The 23,535-nt window shown below is 41.2% G+C and overlaps 1 protein-coding gene across 1 annotated transcript; it reads right to left on the minus strand.

Annotated features, from left to right (window-relative positions):
• Nucleotides 1–953: 953 nt before the first annotated feature.
• ERP27 (endoplasmic reticulum protein 27) lies at nucleotides 954–23,516 on the minus strand. The gene is made up of 7 exons (XM_079773912.1): nucleotides 22,420–23,516; nucleotides 21,936–22,036; nucleotides 20,162–20,299; nucleotides 9,413–9,529; nucleotides 4,829–4,954; nucleotides 1,497–1,694; nucleotides 954–1,134 (listed from the first exon to the last, which is right to left on the minus strand). The coding sequence occupies exons 1-7, from the start codon at nucleotides 22,592–22,594 to the stop codon at nucleotides 1,087–1,089; spliced, it is 903 nt and encodes a 300-aa protein (XP_079630038.1). The 5' UTR covers nucleotides 22,595–23,516; the 3' UTR covers nucleotides 954–1,086.
• Between the last annotated feature and the right edge of the window lie 19 nt (nucleotides 23,517–23,535).

A 23,535-nucleotide genomic window follows, 5' to 3' on the forward strand; every position in this document is an offset into this window, starting at 1 on the left:
CTGTGGTTTTCAGCCCTTGAGCACTTAGGTGCTCTCCTTCTGAGCCAAGGGCCTCCTGGGAACAATGGAGCATCTGTGTGTTGACAGTAACAGCCTGTGAGCCAGAGACACTTGGCCAAGCTCTCCCTCCCACATGGCTGGATTGAACACCTCACCTGCAATAATCTGTGCTTAGTCAGCACTAGCCTGCCCCAGGGCCAAGTGCCCCTCTCCTCCTACCCCTTCCCCAACCTGTTACCTGATTTGAGTCTGAGCAATTTGGCCACATTTATACAAATCCTCACGCAGGATGGTCTCTACTTACCTCCTATCCCACCCACGGAGTGGCTCATAGCCTGACACTAAACAGTAGGCACCGGAGAGTGAGGTACCTACTGCTTAGTTGGGCAGCTGGGTATTTACAAAAGGTTTGCAAAGAGATGCCAGTCTTTTCCTATAACATTATTGCCTTTTATTTATTATGCAGTTGTTGATTTACATGGGGAGTTGGGAACGCAAAACAAGCAAACTTTTACATGGTCTCTTTCTGCTGAGTTCAGAACCTTGGGAACATGATTTGACTTCTGGCAAAAAGACAGTTCCACAAAGGTGTATAAAACCCTTTTGTTCTTGGGCCCTGTGTTAGAGAGGGGGACAGCTGCTAATGAGGAAAGTAGAGTTTCAACCCTTAGGTAACCCTTATAGAGAAGAAACTATGTTGTGTGTAGGTCATGTGCAGTGTCCAAATTCATTATTAAATGACAAATCAGGACAATTTCTTTTGAGCCATGTCTCTTCATGCCGGTATCACAGTATGTATTTCTCTTAAAGCCTCCACCCAGTGGTAACATAGTGGTACTACAGCGTTTGGGCCTACATGGTATGAATGCATAAGAGAAAATTGCATGGGTAGTGAGAGAGAATATAAGCAAATTAAAAGAAAGGACAAGGAGAATAAATGAGATTTTGAGGAACAAAATGGAGCTGTGTGTGGGGTGGGGTGGGGGGGGGGTGACTTTGTTGTTTAGTGTCCCTGAGGTTTGAGTTGCCCCTCTTCATTCAGCATGAAGTAGATGCTTGGTGGTATGTAGAAGTATTGGGGAGAAATCAGAGTTCCACCTTTTGAGTCTTTTCTTCTGAGTCATGGTTTTCACTCTGAAAAATGCCAAGACACGATATTTAGATTTGGAGTCCATCCCCAGAAGTCCTAAATCTACCTGCAATTTTTGTCTTATGAACTCTCTATATGGAATTTGTTTACTATTGATATTGTACACAGAATGGTGAAATCCAGAATTCGGCTCTTTTGAATAGGCAAGACCTTTCCCAAAATGCTTTTGTAGTTCTATCTCCATGACTATCTCCTAAAAAGTATCCCAACTCTGTCTACTGTGTCCTCGTATACCTTTGCTCTTAATCAAATCCAGTGGAGCCCGAAGAGTTTTTATTCAATAGGAATAATAGAGACATAGAAAGGAAGAAAATTCAACTTGCCTTCCCTGTAGTCTCTCACTTACCAGCCTTTTCCCTTTTAGGAATCCATCACAAAAGTTTTGCACGCGCTCTATTGAAACTTCTGCCACGTTCAGTGTATCCCACTCCTCATCTAGAGTCCGGTAAATTGCCAAAGCAGGCAGTTCAGACTTCTTTAGTTTGAAAAAGGATATCACCTTCCCATTTTCCTTCACACCACTGTCCACCAGAATAAAAAGTATCTGCAGTTGGAGAAGTTTGAAAGAGAAAGATCTATCTGAGGTCCTGAGGAGAAAGAGGTACCTTGTAATTGTGGCAGTTTACTCTGATTGAATTTATGGTTTGTGCCACACAATTTACATCTCAATTGAATCAGGATGGCTTTGTTCTGGCTTTGCATTGCTTAGGTATTTTACCCCTTTGAGCAGGTTGATTCAATTTTAAGAACACAGCCTTTGAAGATACTTCAGTGATTAACTTTAGTGATTAAGTAGAGCCTAAAGATTAAAAGTGGAGAATAAATTTTAAATTTTGCTTCTGGTACTTTTTAGCTGTGTGACTCAGAGCACATTACTCGGCCTCTCTGAGAGTCAGTGCTCTCATGGGCAAAATGGGCTTTTGTTGTGGGAGATTAAATGAGAGGATGCATTAAGCATTTCCAGTACAGTTTTTGGCATATCGCAAGTGCTTGACAAATGTTAACTATTTTTTTTTTATGATGAAATCAAACCCTCTACCTAAAGTAGAAATCTTTTAAATAATATTTTGGTTAGAGGATTATCTATCCTATCTAATAAAGAGGGAATATGCTAATTGACTGTCACACCCTCACAAAGCTGGAGGTGCCCACAGCCAATAAGGAGGGAATATGCTAATTGACTGCCACACCCTCAAAGATGGCAGCGCCCACAGCCACAAGATGGCGGTGCCCAGTCCCCTCAGCTCTGCCAGGGTGCCAGGAACGTGGCAAGACCGGGCCTGCCCCAGGTAGGTCCGGCCACTCCGCACGCCTTCCTTCAGAGTCCCCCAGTCTCCTCAGCCCCCAGCCGCCTAGGGCCAGCCCGAGGTGCAGGTAAGCCTCAGATGGTGGCTGCCCAGCCGCCCAGGGCCACCCGAGGCTCAGGTAATCAGGGCCAGTCTAGGCTTGTGCTGCTGACAGTGGCAGCAGCAGAGGTGTGATGGGGGCATCACCTTCCCCTGATCACCGGGTCGCCTCCCGCCCCTGAGGGCTCTCGGACTGTGAGAGGGGGCAGGCTGGGCTGAGGGAACCCCCCTCCAGTGCATGAATTTTCATGCACCGGACATCTAGTCCTATATAATAAAAGAGAAACATGTAAATTGACCATACCTCCGCTATGCTCACCAGCCAATCAAGAGTGAGTATGCAAATTGACCTGACAAAGATGGTGGGTTACCCAGGAACATCCTTGGGACCCAGACCTCTCTGAGCCTGTAGGCCTGCATGTAGGCCCTGAGTGGCTGGGGTCCCAGAATGTCCCTGGCCAGGAGTGGCCTACAGGCACTGGCGCCAAGTGGCCCAGGTCCTGGGATGAGTGGCTGGGGGTGCCAACTGGGCTGGGTCCTGGGACAAGCAGCCAGGGGCGCCAAGCGCAAGTGGCTGTGGGGTGCGAACTTCCACGCCAAGCAGCCCGGGTCCATGCCCCCAGCCTGGTGGACACAGAGAATGCATGGCCGCCGGGCTTGGGGGTGTGCCCCCAGCGGCCGGGTACATACCCCCAGTCCAGTGGACATAATGCAGGGGATCCTCTGCACATGGGCTGCAGAGGAAACACCTTTTCTTTTCTTTTTTTAAAAAAATATATTTTATTGATTTTTTTACAGAGAAGAGGGGAGAAGGATAGATTGTCAGAAACACCGATGAGAGAGAAACATCGATCAGCTGCCTCCTGCACACTCCCCACTGGGGATGTGCCCCCAAACCAGGTACATGCCCTTAACAGGAATCAAACCTAGGACCCTTCAGTCTGCAGGCCGACGCTCTATCCACTGAGCCAAACCAGTTTGAGCATAAACACCTTTTCTGACCACTCATTGGCTAAGCTCCCTGTACACCTCCACTTTCAGTGTTCTTGGTAATTTGGGTAATAAGAATCTAAGAAGGTGATCTAGGGTTTTTCCACAACACTCCTGGAGAAAAAAATGAAGATCTGCTGCTGGAGAGGCTAAGAAATGTCATATCCTGCCCTAGCTGGTTTGGCTCAGTGGATAGAGCCTTGGCCTGCCGACCACAGCATCTGGGTTCAATTCTGATCAAAGGCATGTACCTAGGTAATAGGCTTCTCCCTGGCCGGGGCCCAGGTCAGGGCTCATGCAGGAGGAAACCAATCAAAATGTCCCTCTCACACTGATGTTTCTCTGTCTCTCCCCCTCTCTCTCTTCCACACTTCCTAAAAATCAATGGAAACATATCCTCAGGTGAGGATAAAAAAAAAAGAAAGAAAGAAATGTCATATGCTATGAAAGACACATCTTGAAAATGCCTTAAGAAAGTTGTCATTTTTTCATGGTGAAGGGACTGGAGTCCATGTTGATGAAAACACCTTGGCGGCTGCTGGTGGCTGGCAGTGGCTGCAGCAGCAGGGTGATGGGGCTGGTGACTTCCCCTGATTAGCCTGGTCGCCTCCCGCAGAGGGAGGCCAGACTATGGCTTAGGCCGTCAGTAGGACATCCCCTGAGGGCTCCCTGTCTGTGAGAGAGGGCAGGCTGGGCTGAAGAACCCCCCGCCCCTGTGCATGAATTTCGTGCACTGGGCCCCTAGTATTCAATAACATTGAAAACTTAAACTCTTACAGAAACAACCACCAGAAGGTCAGCTTATTTAATTATCAGACAGTTCTTATCATTGAACAGGTCATGTAGTTCAATATAGTAACTTTGAAGGGGTTGAAGTTTTACTTTTAAGTGATATTAAATAGAATTGCACAGAGTAGGGAAGGGTAAAAAAATAAATATTTATTATCCATTAGGCACCAGGTACTGGACATTCATTAGGCACCTATTATATGATAGGTATTTGATATGAGAAATAAATCCTGAGGTCTAAAAATGTAAGGGATTATGGCAAGGAGAAAAATATTGTAATAAATATGTGATTTTTATTTTTACTTCTCAATGTAGAAAAAAAGCAAAAGACTTTACCACCAATGGAAGATATAATTATACAGGTCTTAAATAGTACAAAATATAACATCTTTAATTTTAAATCAGAGTAATGTGATTTATTATGTCCCAGTTATTATTTTATCTCTTAACCATACTAGTTTTCCTTATTTATCTCACTTCCCTAACCCCATCTGCCTTTTTCTACTGTCCTGGTGCTGAGTTTTCAAAAGGATATCTCCCAAAGCAGACTTACCTTCCCCTGGAAGAGCTTAGCGGCCTTGTGGTATCTGTGCATGCTTTCTTCATATTCTGGGGAGGCCTTATCCATCATCAGGAGAAGATGAATCTGAACCATGCTATTAAATAGACCAATCACAGTCTGGCAAATTGAAATGCATTATAGTAGAATGAAAGAGAGAGGGAGAAAGAAAAAAACCATTACTGGCCACCCAAGGACTAGGCAAACTACAACATAAATGAGATTTGTTCATCCATAACACAAATGGTAACTAGCCTCTAAGATGCCTGTCAGTAAGGTTTACCCTCTGGTTCTCATGCAACTGTGCTGATCCCTTTCCCCTATACTGAGTGAGGCTGAGTGGAGTAACTAATGGCATGTTGCAGAAATGATGGAGTGTGACTTCCAATATTGTCATAAAAGACATCATAATTTCTCCCTTGTTCTCTCTTCTATTACTCACTCTGGGGAAAACCAGCCCCAATATTGGAGAGATTCATAGGGCAAGGGACTGAGGCCCCCTATTAACAGCCAGCACTGATTTGCCAGTCTTGTGATTGAACCATCTTGAAAGCAGATCCTCTAGCCCCAGTCACACCTTCAGATGACATTGCCTCCCTGATCAATGATTATAACTGCACAAGACACCCAGATCAAAAGCATTTAGTTTAGCAACTCCCAGACTGTTGACCCACAGAAACTGTGTGTAATAAATTTTTACTGGTTTAAGCTACCAAGTTTTGGGATAATCTATTATGTATCAACTAGAGGTCCGGTGCATGAAATTCGTGCATGGGGGAGGTGTCCCTCAGCTCAACCGGCACCCTTTCCAATCTGGGACCCGTTGAGGGATGTCCGACTGCCTGTTTAGGTGGGATCAGGCCTAAATGGGCGGTTGGACATCCCTCTCACAATCCAGGACTGCTGGCTCCCAACTTCTCCCCTGCCTCTGCCTGATTGCCCCTAACTGCTTCTACCTGCCAGCCTGATCACCCCCTAACCACTCCCCTGCCAGCCTGATCGACGCCTAACTGCTCCCCGGCCAGCCCGATTGCCCCTAACTGCCCTCCCCTGTTGGCCTGGTCACCCCTAACTTCCCTCTCCTGCCAGTATGGTCACCCCTAACTGTCCTCCCCTGCAGGCCTGGTTGCCTCCAACTGCCCTCCCCTGCAGGCCTGGTCCTCCCCCAGCTGTCCTCCCCTGTAGGCCTGGTCCCCCCACAACTGCCCTCCCCTGCTGGCCTGGTCACCCTTAACTGCCCACAACTGCCCTCCCCTGTAGGCCATCTTGTGGTGGCCATCTTGTTTCCACATGGGGGCAGCCATCTTTGACCACATGGGAGTGGCCATCTTGTGTCTTGGAGTGGCGATCAATTTGCATATTACTCTTTTATTAGATAGGCTAGACAACAAATATACCTTGTACTATACTAGTCACTTTGAATACATATTAGTAGTGCATTCTTTTGAGTGCCTATTATTTGCTGGGCACTGTTTTCAGGTTTCTACATATAACAACTTATTTAATCCTCTAAGTCCCAGTTTCATAAATGAGAAAATTGAAGCAAAAACTCTCCCAAAGTCACATAAAGTGGACTGGGATTAATACCAAGCCGTCTGACTCCAGAGTCTGTGCTCTTAACCATCAGGATGTACTACCTTATACACAGCTGATTACAAAACCCCAATCTGAACCAGTTCAACCCTCAGTGTGATTGAATCAGTCTACTTTGGGTCAGCAATACAATGAGCTTTTCAGGAGATCAGAGGTGTTGGCCCCTTTTGGCTGACTCACCAGGAAGCTGTCCGTGATGAAGGGGGTGAGATAGCCCTGAGCCAGAGTGAGGAGAGGAGTGGGTGAAACCAGGGCACTGCCTACCTTCACTTCACTTTCCTAAAATAGTGCTACAGGTGTCTTTATTTTTAAATGAATCCCATTCCTTTCCACCACTTCCTTTAAAATACAGACAGCATTGCTGTAAGACCAGCATGTACACAGGAAGAGAGAGTCTGGGGGTCAATGAACCACTGGGCAGAATCCCAGGATGGTGGGAGGGGGAGCAATTAGGTAGGATCTTTCTGGAAGCTGTACATTGCTCCATAGAGATTCTCTAGCTCTCTTGGACAAGATGTAGACAAAGGAGGCCCAATTAGTTCTTTGCCCCAAATTTCTCCTTATAGTTTAAAACCAGTTCTTAGATTTTAAATTGGGGAGACTTGGTGTTAAAGAATTGTCTTTCGTTTGATTAGATTCTGCTATTTGAATTTAGAGCATGCATCTACCCTCCTAGAGCATACATAGAGGATGATTCTTGGGACGAGTCAAGAAATCAAAACTAAGGAGTTAAAAGGTACCGTTGTCTTAGCAGAAGGATTGGACATATCAGAAGTGATTAGTTTAATTCTAATAGACACAACCCAGTTTTTCACCTTGAAGCCAAGGATTGAGTATGTGCATTAAAAGTGCATGGCAGGCCAGACACATGGCTGTGAGTTTCTGTCCAGTTGCTACTGATGCAAACCTCTGCACTGGAAACAGCTAAGAAATAGCTATGTAGTATGGGCAGGTCTCTAAGTGAGAAAAATACTACTTTTGGGAAATGAAGACGTTACAATAAAAGTTAAACTTGCTTCTCTAAAGAAATTCTTATTTAATATCTTCTTGATGTGGATTGCCTTCACTACTAATGCAAAAATTAGAAGGAAAAAAAAGGTATTATTCTCTAAGATAAGAGATGGACTGGGCATAAGAACTCAGGAAGGCTAGTCTTTGCCCTACCTTAGTTAGCCTGCAGAACTCCAGGACCCTGAGCCCATAAACTCAGGGACCATAAAATCAAATTTTCTGGTTCCACTTGCACTCTTGGAATCTCTGTAGACACAATGGTAAGAATGACAATGGTCTAGGACAGTGGTCAGCAAACTGCAGCTCGCGAGCCACATGCGGCTCTTTGGCCCCTTGAATGTGGCTCTTCCACAAAATACCACGGCCTGGGCGAGTCTATTTTGAAGAAATGGCGTTAGAAGAAGTTTAAGTTTAAAAAATTTGGCTCTCAAAAGAAATTTCAATCGTTGTACTGTTGATATTTGGCTCTGTTGACTAACGAGTTTGCCGACCACTGGTCTAGGCAAAAAACGCCCTTTTAATTATTGCTGCCAACACTCCCTGGGTGCATGTGTTTGAAATCTTAGCAAAAGTGGAAATGGAGTCACCACTCCATGGAAACAAACATGGTGTGAGAGGGGGGCAGGAATTGAGTCAACAGGAAAAGGGGTGTTTTCCATTGAAGGCTGTGTAGGGCAATGGAAAAACCACAGGAATCAGTCAGACAGACGAGTCATGAGAAAAGAAGGGGCAGGTGCAGAGGGCTGTCTCTGGAGCTCAAATTGCTAGGCATATGGCTTTGAGGAAATTACTTCACTTTTCTGAACTCCCATTTCCTATCCTGTAAAATGGAAATGGACAATGTGAACTAATGCATCATGAATTACAGTTTCTGCCTTTAATTATGCCTTTTCTAATTACTATGTAATCTTGAATAAGTCAGTTGGATTTTGAATGTTCTGCTCTATAAAATGGGCATAATAATTCCCTCTCTTCTACCTCAAAAAAATCAATGTAAGGATCAAATGAGAATATGGTGGGAAAGGGCATTGTAAGTTCTAAAAATCATGACATGCACATAAAATACTGTTATTAGAGAATGCACAGCAATTCTGAGCTGATGTAGATCACTAGAGACTAATACTCCATCACTCCATGATCTCTGTCAGGGAAAATAAAAGTCAGGTCATATAAAGTAATTCTATAAGCTGTAGAGTGTTAGAAGGCCAGCCAGAAGATAATCAGGACAGGTTGACCAACACCTCTACACAGGCTCTATACAGCATGCAACACTAAGAGAAAACAAACCTAGAAAGAAAGCTGAGCCACCATGAGGATCTAGGTACCCTCAAACCCATGAGGTTCTGGGTTCGTGCAGGTGGTGCCAGACCTGGAACTGTTAATTACTGGCCCACTAGGAGGTAGGCACAAAAAATGGGAAGAAGTGCATAAAAACTTTTATAGAAATTTTATATAACTGTGGCATCCAAATATGTGACCAATAGGCTTTATTTTAAAAGTGTTTTGCCTATTAATTTATTTTATTGCATTTTACAAAAGTATTGGTTCCTGATGCGGTAGAGAAAAAATTAGACCTTCAGCACAGATTGCAATCTTGTTTGGGGAGTGTGGTCTAGAGTGTTGCTGGGATCAGAGTTGCCTTCATGGAACACTCTCAGGCAAAATTCAGAGGTTTTTGAATCAGTCATCTTAACTTTGCATTGTGGCTCTCTTCCTTCCTAATCATGTGATAGGTCATTTAACTTCTCTGCTTCTTTCTTGAAAAGGGTCAAGGCTCTCAACCTGAAAGGTGTAGTAAGGATGACAACATAAACAACTAGGTGTTCAATGAATTGCAGCTATTACTGGTCAAAGGATCAGAACTCCTGAAAGAAAAGATCCCTGCTACAAAGATAAGTCCACTTCCCTCTCTCCCCCCTCCCCGCCCCCCCCCCCCCCACACACACACACAGGGACCTTAGGACTATTGTTTACCACAGGGTTGTACTCTGTCACAAAACGGAGACTGTTGATCTCAATGAAACGGCTTAATCTGGTGTCATCAATGCTTTCAATGTCTTCACTCTCTAAATTCAATTGTTCATTATCCACCTGCATAACACACAAATAATAATTGTCACTGTTCTGTCTTTATTCGTTCATTGACAAATGTTTCTGGAATATCTACCACGTGGCAGGCACTGACACAGCTCCAAAACCAGAAAGGTAAATAGGAAATGTTCCCTGCCCTTGAAGAACACGCTGTCCTGTGGGATACACAGTGAAGACACATGTCCCACACAAGGTAGCAAGTGTCATCACAGGGGAATCACAGGCCCATATGTCATCTGAGGAAGAGCAGAAACGCTTTCAGGATGAGGCAGCTCCCTTAGAAGGCATCCATAAATGTTACATATAGATTATCTTATCATTCAGTTCAAAATGTTTTCAAATTTCTGTTCTTATTTCTTCTCTAAACTATTGGTTATTTAGAAGTGTATTTTGTAATTTGAAAGTAAGATTTTCTGGTTGTTTATTTGTTATTAATTTCTAGCTTAAGATTTACATTTTATATCTTTTGTCAACTTCTCCATATATTATATATGTTCTTAAAATTGTGTATATTCTATAGTTTTTGGGTGTACTATTCTGTATATGCACCTGATGTCACATGGTTAATTATTTAGTTCAAGTTATCTCTATTCTTATTGATTTTTAAAAACCAATTTATTCTATCAGAAAGGAATGTTAAAATCTTCCACTATGATTATAGATTTAACCATTTTCCTTACAATTCTGCCAGTTATTCTGTCTGTATATTCTCAGGTGATGCATTAGATTAATGCAAATTTAGAATTCTTAAATTTTCTGGGTAAGTTGAAACTTTATCATTATGAAGGTCATTCTTTATCTCTAAGGATGCTTGTCTCAATGGCTACTTTGTCTAATATTAATATACTTATTCCACCTTTCTTTTGGAAATGTTTGCATGGTATATTTCTATCTTCTTTATATTTTACTAATATTACTGTGTCATTATGTTTAAAAATAATGTATTCCTTATAAAAAGCACAGTTATATTTTAAAATCCAGTCTGTATTTAATTGGATTATTTTTTGTAATGTAATTACTATATTTAATTAAATATTCATTTTCCATTGGCTCTCCCAGTTCCAAATTCATTTGATTCATTTCTGGCTTATTTTGAATTGGTTGAGTGCTTTGTATTATTCCTTCTTTCCCTTTATGGGTTTGGAAATTACACAAGCTTTAATTATTCTTTTAGAGATTACCAGCTTGCATTCTACAATATGCATTCTTTACTTACCTGAACCTAATATTAATTGGAAATTTTACCTTCTTCTTGGACAATGTACATTAGAACATTTTAGCACAGTTTATCTCTTTCCAACTCCACTCCAGTTGTGTTTTAATTTTAAATCTCACAAGACATTATCATCATTGTTATATAGTCAACATACATTTACATTCATGCATGTATTTACATTTTGCTTCTTTTCATTTCTTCCTGCATTTTTGAACTTTGCTTCTATTTAGGATTTTTCCCCTCTGCCTAGAACACATTTTGATATTTACTTTAGCATGAAATAGTTCTGTTGGGTGACATAGTCTCTCAGTTTTGGTTGTTTCAAATATCTTTAATTCACCTTTATTTTATTTAATTTTATTTTTTAAATTTTTTTATTGATTAAGGTGTTACATATGTTTCCTTATTCCCCCATTACCCTCCCTATGCCCCCCCCACTCATGCCCTCACCCCCCTGTTGTCTGTGTCCATTGGTTAGGCTTATATGCATGCATATAAGTCCTTTGGTTGATCTCTCTCCCTTACCCCTACCCTCCCTATTTTTGAAAGCTATTTTAGCTGGGGGTAGAATTCTAAGTTGACAATTTTCCTTCAGTTTTTTGCAAGTTATAGTTCTTTATATTCTGCATCCCACTCTTTCTTTTGAGAAGTCATCTGTGAACCATAATATTACTCCTTTGAGATTACTTTGAAGATAATTTCTTTTCTCTGATTTAAGATCTTTCTTTTTTTTCTTTGAGTATCAGCCATTATTTATGGTATCGCTAAGAGAAGATTAGCCATACCATATATACTATATGTATGTCTGCAAGTGTATGTATATTTTTGTATTCATATTTGATAATCCTAATCTAATTTCAGGAATTGAGATAACTTGGATCTGTGCTGCACCCCTTGGTTCATCATTGTCTTCAGGGTATTGTTCTTTAGCATCTAAGTGGAGCAAAGGGTATTTTACTAGATCTACCTCCTACTTCCTCTTCTGTGCTCTGGACTTCAACATTTACTTTTAGGGCTCTTTGAGGGTCTCAAAAATGCTAATAAAGCTCTAAGTCTTTTGGCTGCTTCTTTTAGAACTTGCAAAAGACTCCCAGATGAAAAGCACCCCAAATATAGGATTTACCTCTTGAGTTTCCATCTTCTAGATCTTAGTCTAAACATTTTCCCCTCTCTTATAAGTACCGCGCGCTAACCGATTGCACCACTGGAGCTCCTCCCCTCTCTTGATAATTCTTTAAAGCCCTCATTTTCTGCCCCAGCTTTTAAAAAAATTGCCTTTGGTGGAAGAGATTGTCTAGTTACTGGATCTATTATCCCAGATTTGGTAGAGGGATTGTCTAGTTACCTGATCTAGTATCCCAGATTTACATTTTAGTACTACCTTGACACCATACTCAGATATATAAAAAGATGGAGCTTTATATGGCCAATCATTGTTCACAGATTTTCTCATTCATCTCCCCCAGTCTATTCATGCACATAAAAACACAAGGTAATGCTTCCATCATCCATAGCAACTATGTCTACAAATAAAAATAATCAGGGCTAGGTCCTGAATAATTCTGTTTCCTAAAACAGTGTGGGCCACTTTTGAGATCCTTGGGCTATTACCAACCCTTGGAATCTCTTTAACTTCTTTCCCTTACATCTATTATCTTACATAGGTTCTACCCAATCAGATCTTGCCAAGGATCAGAATCATCCTTTACCTCAAAATATGTTCTCCCAGTCTATCCAGCAAAGCCAAAGGTAAGTATCATTTTAGTTTATGAATGCGGGAATTCAAGCAAAGGTAAATTAAAGTCACTGAGCAGTAAGTGTCCAAGTTTGTTCTTTATTGTCATCCCTATGATGACTCCATTGTTTGTTTTTTAACTTCTTTTGTTCAAGCTGTTTTCCCACTGAGTTAGTTAAAAGCAATATGGGCCTCCAAAAAGCTCAATGCACTCTTTATGGTCAATTTTATGAATTCTTGGAATATCTGGTCATTCTTTTATAATCTATTTGTTTACAAATTATTTGTTGAACGCCTTGTGTATGTTAGGCACTGAGGCACAGACATGCTGACATTCACTCAAATAGCAATTTAATCACTTAATTTATGAAGGGTGTAAGAGATCTTTCCTTCCTACGTTTGCAACGGTTTTTTCCAGTTTCTTCATATTTTATTTAATTTTTATTCTATTTATTTAAACTAGAAAGGTCCAAAACCAGTTTAAATGCTGCTTTTTAATCACTTTATTTTACTGATTTTAGGAGGGGACTGTTTACACAACTTCAGTTTATCAAATAAATGCTGAGGTGCAGAAAATGTATTTCAAAACAGAAATTTGAAAAACAAACAAACATCAAAACCAAGGGTATTTGAATTGTTTTAAAATCCATAAAGTTCTAAGTAGAAAGCTTTGGGCAGAAATATACAAGGAAGAGAAAAAGTCTTCTTAGGTGGAGTCCTTGCCCACCCTACTACCATTCTCCTCCCCAAGTCAGTAAGAGTGAGGAGCGAAATTAAATGAGCACATAGATCTTTGCTGCTTAAGGCTGGGTTTGCCAGCTGGCATGTCTTTCCTACTTAAGTGTTTGCTAATTACAAACATCAAAATCATCATCATTATTATAATCAGGGCCTTTTTACTACTTAATATGTCTAAATACTTCCTGACTATTTTTCTAGGAACTTGGAGATCTGGTGCCTGCACTTCAGCTGACACAGGCTGTGTTCTGGGCCAGGAGCCCCTCCCTCCGGCTCTCTCTTCCAGTCAGTCCCTCACATTTCCCAGAACAGGGAAAACAGGAAGTGCCAGTTACATTAGGTATTTCTGGACGTCAGGAGCACAGTATATTGGAGGTAGAAGATATTAAATGATAACATTCTCTAAGAAGCAAAGAGCTTTAATACAAACCACACTCCTGAAGTCTATCCAGTTGGTAGCACTTCTTTTAAGGAAACATGCTTGATTATTTCATTATTTCTTAAACCAATAAACTCTGGAGCATTCATGTGTAGGGGTCTTGGAAACAACATTGGAACAGGAAATCTCCCTTCTGTAAAGGAAATTATTTGCATAATGTTCTGGAAAGAAAAATCTGACCCTGGAACTAAGAGTTGAGAAGAAAAAAAAAAAACACCTTTTATGTATTTTTCCAGTTTTTGGAAAGAATTTTACTGGAGATATCAAATTATTTTTTCTCTCCAAGTAAAGAGACACCAGAAGAAAAACAGAAACAGTAAACCAGAAGGATTGCCACCTTAAAATATAATTTTGAGTTTTCCCCAAGAGTATTTGAAATGAATTATTTTATATTTTAGATACTGCTTATACTAGTATTATACCAATAGATTTAATCATTCCTTTTCTGTTAATTAGTATTTCAGCAATATTCCCTTCAATTGCTGTGCATTTCTCTAGTTAACAACCCAGTTTTTCATAAAATGTATTAAAGTCATCTTAGTTTATAGCACAGTTATAGTATTAAATATCTTGCATCACACTGAGAAGTCACTTGTTAAACTAATGCCCTCATGTCTCGGTTTCTTTTTATAAGCTGCTTAGCTTACATTATGTTGAATAAATATATTCTTTGGAAAAACATTTAATTATTTGGCATATATTACTTCTTGCATTAATTATCACTTTATTTTTATGTAGTGCTCCTTCTGATTATTTCGCAAGGTGCATTTCTTATCATAAGTATCCAACAAATAACTATAAAGGGAATAACAGAATGCCTCTACTGTGTTTCCATTACTATCCCAATGGAGCATTCGGCTAATATGTTTTTAAAAAATAGAAGTGATGGAGAAAATCCAAAGCAGGTTAAATGTTCAAATAATATCTGAAATTCAGTCTTAGTACCAAGACTATGTCTTTGTGTGGACAACAATAAGTTCTGTTGGAGTGAAGGGGAAAATAAAACATTTGGGGGGCCAGCTATCTGAATCTGTGCCAGTAGCCTACCTTCTGACATACACTCTTGCTTGCCGATAAACTCCATTCTTATCAAACTCCATTCTTATCTGTGATGCCTGTCCTGCCTTGCAGAACCCGTTTCCTGGAATACTCCCATTTTACAGAGACCATAAACCATGAACCATATACAATCCCCGGAGGGGCTGGTGCCCGTGCTGGCAGGCCTCTGGGCGTCATCCCACTTCTCCCATCCCAATTCATGGGGGAAGCCTGATCCGTATTTTGGGGACAAAGGAATTAAGAGTATAAAGGGAAAGCTTCATCCACATTCATCCCTCAGAATTTGGAGACTGACTCCCCTGAGTCATGGCACTAATGCAATCTGCAATAAAGGCGACTTTTCTGCATATTCTCTGAGTGCCCGGCTGATTAATTCTCCTGCGCTGCCTGGTAGCTTATCTGTGTGGAGGCCCTGCAGTCACACTCACACAAGGCAAGCTGCCATACATCACTCACAGGCTATCATACAGGACTTGTTATTGTCCCATTTTACATAACTTTTTTCCTGATGATATTTATCTAATCAGCTCGCATCATTTCTGGAAAGTGATGCATTCCATGAATATAGAGAGCATTTGCTGGTCTCTCATTTTTATGCGCCAATATTTCAAGCATCTGCTAATGTTAACCATTATAGTCTTATCATGTTTTCATTTATCACTGTTTTAATTTACCTCTACATATGTTCTTGCAGTTGAAAATAATATATGTCTAATTCTAAAATTTTATGGACAAAATATGTAATGTCTAGATTAAATCTTGAGAAATAACCCTGGGGTTTGATAAGTGGTGCTAGCAGGACAGAGAAATGGTTTAGGAGAAAGTGGTTAAAAAAAAACAGGCTTTTGAATGAGGTGAATCTAGAAGTAAAAACAACGGTGTTTGCCCTAGCCCAGTGGTTGGCAAACTCATTAGTCAACAGAGCCAAATATCAACAGTACAACGATTGAAATTTCTTTTGAGAGCTGAAAACCGACTTCTGTGCATGGGCCATGAAGTTTCAATCGCACTGTACGTGCGCGCCCACACGTGGTATTTTGTGGGCCAAAGAGCCGCATGTGGCTTGCGAGCCGCAGTTTGCCGACCACTGCCCTAGCCGGTTTTGCTCAGTGGATAGAGCATCAGCCTGCAGACTGAAGGGTCCCGGGTTCAATTCCCATCGAGGGCACATGTCCAGGTTGTGGGCTTGATCCTCACTGGTGGGTATACAGGAGGCAGCTGATCAACGATGCCCTCTCATCATTGATGTTTCATTCTCTCTCTCCTTCACCCTTTCTCTCTGAAATCAATAAAAATAAACAAAAAAACAAAAGTTTTCTTTAGGAATAAGTGCTTTAGAAAGTCGCTGTAGTATCATACAGAAGGTGTTCTTTAAAGACAGCAGCACAGAGTATGAATCAGATATCTGTCGTGTTATAGTTGTGAGACTTTGGACAACTGAATCAACCTCATGGAACTTTAGTTTCCTTATTGATAATGCAAGGAGAACAGTAATTATTTCATTCAATTTTGTGAGAATTAAATGGTAGAACAATGGAAAATATCTAGCATAGTGCCTATCATAAATTAGGCACTTAAACAAACAAACAAACAAATAATAAAAATGTAAATCTAAGGTAAAAGTAGGTACCAGAAAATTTGCAGCATTTCCCATTTCCCATTGTAAAGTAGATTAGTTTGGGTTGATACTCTCTCTCTTTTAAGGTATCTCAAACTCCTGAATAATAATTCTACTAAAATATGGACTCAACTTTGAAAGTATAAACTGAGAAAAAAATGTTTATCTAAAAGCTGGCATGGCACAAGTTGAACCTCTCCCAGACCGGCAAATGGAGCAGGGTAAGGACCAGTGTGTTTGTTTTTGGTATGGCACAAAGTAATCCTGTTCCCAGAGGTCTCAAGAGTTCATTCTGAGCAGGTCTGTCACTAGTGATAAACAAAATACATGCTAAACAAGAGGGAACAGCTCTGGGAAGTCATCATCAAGACTTTATAAGGAATGAATTGTAAGCAGAGTTAATTCATCCCGTAGAGGCCATAAAGCCTGTAGAGACGTTGGAAGTAACAGCACTTGTTTTTCTTCCTCACATATGCATCTTGGTAGCACTGACTTTAAAATCAGGCCTTCATAAGATCTAAAAATAGCAAACCGGCAAAGAAGTACGTTATGAAGCTGTCTTTGATTAGAATTTTCCTAGTGAAGGGTTACTATGAATGGTTCAACAAGAACATGAAAGGCATTAACCTAACCTTCCATCTCTTTCTTACCAAAGCTTTTCACAGAAGAGCTTGGTTTAATCTTTTTTTCACGATGGTGAAAATGCAAACCTACAACTGCTGTCCAGGTGGGAAGAGGGCTGCTGAAGGTACTCATGCACCCACAGACATACTTTTGGAGGCCAGTTCGTTCCTCAAACACTTTGTGTCTTCTGGAGACTAGAAGTCATGGTTTCTGCCCTTGAGTAATGGGGGAAAAGATGAGACAGACACGGAAATATATGACCTGCACTACAAAGTGGTAAATGAAAATAGAGATATGCTAACATGGAGGGATAGTTAGGCCAATTTGGAGATTCCAGGGAGGCTTTCTGAAGGATAAGATGCCTGACTGATTCACTGGAATGTGAGAAGGAGTTAGCTGGGTAAGCCTAAGTGAAAGGGGGCGCTTGGGGGCAGTGGCCTTCTAGGCAGAGGAATAGCCATGTGAAACGACGAACTTGGATCATTATACTATGTACTAGTGGCCCAGTGCATGAAATTTGTGCACATTAAAAGGGAATTAATTAGAGGAAATATTTTAATATTGCTATTTGCCCTTTCTCTATAATAGAAGTGTCAGAGATGAAAGAAAATTAGTAAAATGTATATGAAAACCTCCCTCCTGTCAGAGTCTGGGGCGCGCCGCAGGACCCAGAGTCAAGTCCCTGCCCACCTGAACATGCCTCGAAATCACGTGAGACCCAGACCTGGCTGGCCCCACCCCCATCAATCCCTGCAGGGTCGGGGGGTGCAGCCTCAGGTCCCCTGGCACAGCCTCAGGTCCCCCAGCCTGGCACGAGGACCATTTGCATATTAGCTCTTTATTATATAGGATAGTTGGGTGTTGAGAGGGTACAGCCCAAGGTAGGAATGTGTTAGAAAAGGGAATAGAGAAGCAGCTAGTGGCCATGTCATAAAAGACAAGATGTTTAAATATCTTGATTTTTACCTTGTAAGAAATGGGAAATATTAAAAAGTTTTAAAGAAAGGAGTGCCATGGTCAAATTTCCATTTTAAATTCATCATGGTGATACTAATCTAGAAATTACTTATGAAGTAGTAAAGGGAGATTGATTAAGAAGCTATGGAATTGTCTGTGCCAAAGGTGCTAAAAGTCTAAACAGAAGAAAGAAGTGGAAATAGGGGAAAAGAATATAGATTCAGTAAGAGAGGAGGCCCAATTTGAAAAAAAATTAGAGATCAAATGAACATAGCCATTCAATACAAAAGTTTTAGAGGGAAGAACATGATTCAGCAGGTGCATATGGAAAATTCAGTTTTGAACACGTTGAGACTGTAGTGCTTATGAGGGACTTCAACCAGCAAGCATTTGAATTACAACAGAGGTCCAGGCTAGATATAAAACATTCCAAATCCTCAGCAAACACTTAATAGTCTAACATGAGAAAGGATTATATTACCTAAGGATTGCACATTCATTCATGCACATATTTATTTATTTAATGAACACTTAGTGAGTTCCTGATACACGGCAGGCACTCTTTTAGGCTCTGTGGTTGAAGTAGTGCCCCACAAAGCTTGGATTCTATAACCTAGCATGGGAAGAGCATTGTGTCAGGCAGTAGTATGGATGGAGGAAGAGGAGGCCTCACGGAGACTAAGATAAGAAGAGGAGGACCAGGAGAAGTAGGCTCCTAGAAGTTAAGGAAAAAGAGATTAAAGAGAAAAAAAGTGGTCAACATGTCACACATGGCAATGATGTTGAGGACAATAAGACCTAAAAAGTGTTCATTGGATTTGGAAATACGGAAACGTGCTGAAGAAAGCAGTTTTAATGGAGTGCAGGGTATAAACTAGACAGCAGTGTATTTAAGAGCTTAAAGAAAGTTGGAGGTAGTGAATATTAACTGCATGTAAGGAGGTTTGGATGAGAAGCGAAAGAGATAGATAGGATGGAGGTGAGAAGGGGAAGGAAATCTTGAAACTATCTTTTGCCCGATTTCTCATTTCCGTGGACTCTGGTCATCTCCACTTTGATACTCTGCCCATAATACAAACTCAACAACTAGCCACAACATCAGAAACCCCTATTTCTGAATAGGCCCTCACTATTCCTAGGTACCTTAACTTTAAGCTTGGCCTCCTTTGCCTTCCATCATTTTGACATCTCATCCTTGCAAGCCCTGCCTTTTCTTCACTTTCTAATGTGATTGCTCTACTACAGACCCTTAGTACATGATCTGTTTTGCCAGCCTAACAAAATTTCTCTCCATTCTTATTTTTTTTTGCCTGGAAATTCATCCTACCCATATGCCAAAATAACATTGCTCAAATACATTTCTGTTCATGTTACTCCCCTGATCTAAAAGCCTTAGTGCCTTTTCTGTGCCAACCAAATTAAGTGAAAACACGTCAAGCTAGTATTCAAATTTCTCCACAATATGATTCCAATCAAGCTTCTTTGTCTTATATTCATTTCCCCAAAACATGTACCCTGAGATCCAATCAAATTGGCCTGATCATTGTTTTCTAAGTTACATTTTTGTTTCTAAGTTACATTTTGGCCATAAATTCTCTTCCACCTTGTCCAAATTTTACCTATCTGTTAAATCCCAGTTCAGTTTTCTTTGTTATAATTTTTTGATCACAATATCTACACTGCTTTTATCCTTTGAACCCTTATAATACTTTATCTATATGATGCTCTTTGTATTGTAGATACTTGTGTATTATGTTTACAATCTATTATATTTTAAGTTCTATGAGAGAAGAGAATACAGTTAATTTGCTTTCATTGTTAATATCTTGCATAAGACATGCAGTAGTTGCTTGATACATTTTTACAAATGTAAGTTAACTCCCCAAAATATAAAAGTATACATTTTAGAGCTCAAAATGATCTTAGAGGTGATATGGTTGAACCATTTTATCTTATAGAGATGAAAGAATTAGGGCTAAGAAATGTTAAGTGACCTGCCTGAGTCACATGACTGGTCAGCAACAAATCGCATCTCCTGACTCTCAGTCCAGACCTCTTTCCATTTCAAGACAGCATCTGTTTGGGAAGCTTGAGTTGAGCCATCATCCTTGTCACCATTGTCCCTGACACTGGCATCATCATTAGTGTTAATGACATAGACTTCTTTCTAGTCTCACAAGTTTGTGAGTTTACAACCTAAGGTAAGTAAAAACCCAGAGAAGGCTTGAGCCACCCACCCAACTTACCAGACGAAAGAGAGAAATGGTGTTCTCAGTGATGTTGTAGTGGGCCAGAACCTCAGAATCAGTGCTGATTCCAAATGACACGTCTTGGAATTTTTGCACCACACCATGGAATACGGGCACTGCTGGTATTTCTAAATCCTAAAAGCAAGGAGAAATGACAGAGGTCATTTTGGAGGAGAAAGATATGGAAACTGAACATGAAACTGAAATGTGCTTATCATACCAGAAATCAGAGACTTGACTTAGAGTCTGAGCTTAGTGGGTTAACTGATAACTATAAAACTGTGGCTAAGCCTGGGACTCCTGCTTGGTCTGACCATAGAACTTGCAGTTTATTAGTAGCTGAGAGGGGCTTCAAAATCACAGGGCCCTGCAAAAGTGGGCAGCATTGTCACGGATATACCTGTGAAGGCAAATGTTTTAGGAACAATTGGTGGAGGCAAAAAGAAATGCAAAAATAGGAAAGTGTTATGAAAAGGGCCAAAAATAAAAAATAAATATGGAAGCTTAGAAATTTTGTTAACAAAGGTCTGTGCAGGGTGTGAAAGGATAGTCCTCCTTCTACTGTGTGCAAGCCCGAGGTATTGCCCATGAAAGATACTGTTTACACGTTGCTCCAACTCTGGATCCCAGGCCTGCAGGAGGGGGCAGGGAAACCACTTGAGCAGAGTCCAGTCTTACTATAGTAAGCTGACACTGTTTTCCCTGCTGTCACAGGAACATTGCCCACAACAGCTCCAGGTAATAAACAGTGAACATATTCTTCCCTGACATCTCTCTGGTCTGAAGGAGATGGGCAAAGAGAAAAGAAGATGGCTAGCCTTGCATCCGGGGTCAAGCAGAGGGGGCTGGTACTCTGCTCATCTGAAAGGATGTGTGGAGTTCATTGAGGCTATGAGCAATTGTTAATCTAGACTTCCCCTTAAAATGCAATTGCTCACAGATCAAATGACGGCATCTGGTGGCTGTTTAAGTTATTGCACACTCCAGTTCCACTTTCTTGCCCCTCCCTGCATTTCCGAGGGTGGCTGCTTTTGCCTTCAGCTCAGAGCTCTCACCACTGAAAAATGTGCTCCCTTCTTAGCATCGCCCTCCCCCGCCACCCCATACATCTCCTCACAGCTATTTCCAGCTGTGTACATAGAATCCACAGGGTGATGATGAGTTGGAATTAATGAGTGGAAACTGACAAGAAGGTCTGCAATGAGAAAGAAGGGGGCTTGATCAGCTGTGAGAATCACCAGATGTTATCTCCAGAGAAAGATAAAAATACTGGAACGATGCTTTCTCACTTATGGCTGCTTTCATTAGCCAGGCAGCCAATCTGGAAGACCGAGGCTGACACCTTCAATGTATAAAATGTCAACCTTCTTCAACATTTCAGAACAAACAATGATATAGAGAAAGGAGGGACTACCTATTTGGTAAGGAGTTAGACGAAAGTCACTATTGACTCATGCATTGCCTGGATGATAGGAGTTGGGTTGACTCTGCCCCTGACTCAGCAATCAGATACTGACTTAGGTTTCAAAGCACCCATATATGAGGAGACCCAGAGTCTCCTCAGCAGTCTCAGAACTTTTGAGAAAGACATAATTCAGAGACTGGAAATGCCTAAAAATGGGGAGTTCTTGAATGAAAAAGCTGAAAGCAAACTCTGAGCCCCTTGGCTTCTAAGGTAGTGCCACCTGGCCAGCCGGTGGCGGTCATGGATCCTTTGAGACCCAACATTCCTGCTTCTTTGGGGACGTAACAAGCAGGGTATCTGACAAACCTGGAAGAAGCCTATGACAGCCACCTCAGCAGCAGCAATGAATTCCACGGCAGCTGGGACACCTGTGAGCCGCACAGGTTCCTGGGGGGCACTGGAACCATCTAGACATAGGGGAGAGAGAGAGAGAAGCAGAAGGTGTTAGGGCGCTGACACCCTAAGAGAAATAGCAGCTCTAAATAATAGGGGCATCTAGACTGTTTCTCTCCACACCAAGGCAAGGAGCTCTAGGGGTGCAATGATTATTCCAAAACTTCATTTATTTTTATTTTTTGCCAACATATGGAGGGTGACCCCACCTTGTGGCCACTCTCTGAAGGATAATGCCAGACTTCTCTCTTCTCCACCAGGCAACACAGCCATTTCCTGGGGGAATATTCTAGGTTTGGAGGAAAAGTAGTCAGAGTGTGACCCTGTTTCCTTTCCTTCCCCTAACAACACTTTGACCCTATGGTCACCCAAGTGCCTTTTGCTTTTCTTTGTTTACCTGAGGATTCTTGAATTTCTGCAGCAACATCTGGGGACAGCTTGCACATGAAGAGAAATAATAGAAACAGGCATCTGGATGGTGTCACTTCCATTCCTCTTCTTCTGCTCCTGATCCAACCCCTGGACTTTGTGTTTTGGGACACGGACTTAGGGCAGCCTACTCTGCAGGTCATGGGCTGTGGAGTTCTTAGAGCTTTGGGAACTTTGCAGCTGGCTCTAGGGGGACCTTCAACTTCTGAGATAAAAGACCGAGTTTAGTGACAGGGCCTCAGCACAAAACAAACCAGAAGAAAGTCAAGTCAATTCATTTAAATAAGAAAACAATGTTCTATGCCAGGTATTGACCTAAGCACTAGGGATACAAAGATAACTATGATCTGATCTAGCCTCTCCCAGCTTAGATTGTTAATGTGAGAAATGCACAGATAAACAGATCATTTAAATTTAAAATGAAAAGTAAAAAAAAAAAAAAAAAGGGGGGAACTCATAGAGCGCCGTGAGAGGGCAGACGAAGGATATTTAGGACAGTGGTGGGGTTAGCGAAGGCTTTTTTCCCTGCAGGGGATGCCCAATCAGAGTCCTGAGTAAGTAATTTTGCCAGACAACAAAGATGGAACCCAAGTTTCATGTAATGAGACAAAGCCCAGTGATGTAAAGGTAATGTGAGAGAGAATTATTAGTGATTGAGTATTCCAAAGGGAAGGAAATGATCATTATGGGCAGAAAGGTATGCTGGGACCAGATCACAGAGGGGCTTATGAACTAAGCCTAGGAGCTTCAATCTTATTTTGTAGGTGATGGGAATCCATGGAAAGATCTTAAACAGGAGAGAAACAGTGTCTGATTTGGGCCAAGATGACTGTGGAATTCCAAGAGACTCCCACAGGCAGTGGGAGACATAGGTCTCAAGATCAGAAAACAACTGTCATATGATAATACCATAAAATAAAATAAATTGAGATTTTCTTCTATTCATATTTTGAAGGTTCATTGCCCATTGCAGGAACAGGGGACCCAAACTGTTCCCAGTGATGTAAATGCCTCCTCTACTATGTCCTGCCCCACCCCCTCCAAGGAACCATCCAGTTATCATATTTGTTTAAATGAAGAAAGC

This window comes from Cnephaeus nilssonii (assembly GCF_951640355.1).
Source record: "Cnephaeus nilssonii genome assembly, chromosome: 6".
Lineage (NCBI taxonomy): Eukaryota > Metazoa > Chordata > Mammalia > Chiroptera > Vespertilionidae > Cnephaeus > Cnephaeus nilssonii.

Bases quoted from the DNA above. Each gene is read 5' to 3' on its own strand.
- ERP27 (XM_079773912.1), bottom strand. From the start codon at position 22,594: ATGACCTGCAGAGTAGGCTGCCCTAAGTCCGTGTCCCAAAACACAAAG. The intron at 9,530-20,161 runs GTAAGTTGGGTG...TGTGTTATGCAG, and splicing joins CCATTTCTCTCTTTCGTCTG to GTGGATAATGAACAATTGAA. The intron at 1,135-1,496 runs GTAAGTGAGAGA...GGCATTTTTCAG, and splicing joins TCCTAAAAGGGAAAAGGCTG to AGTGAAAACCATGACTCAGA.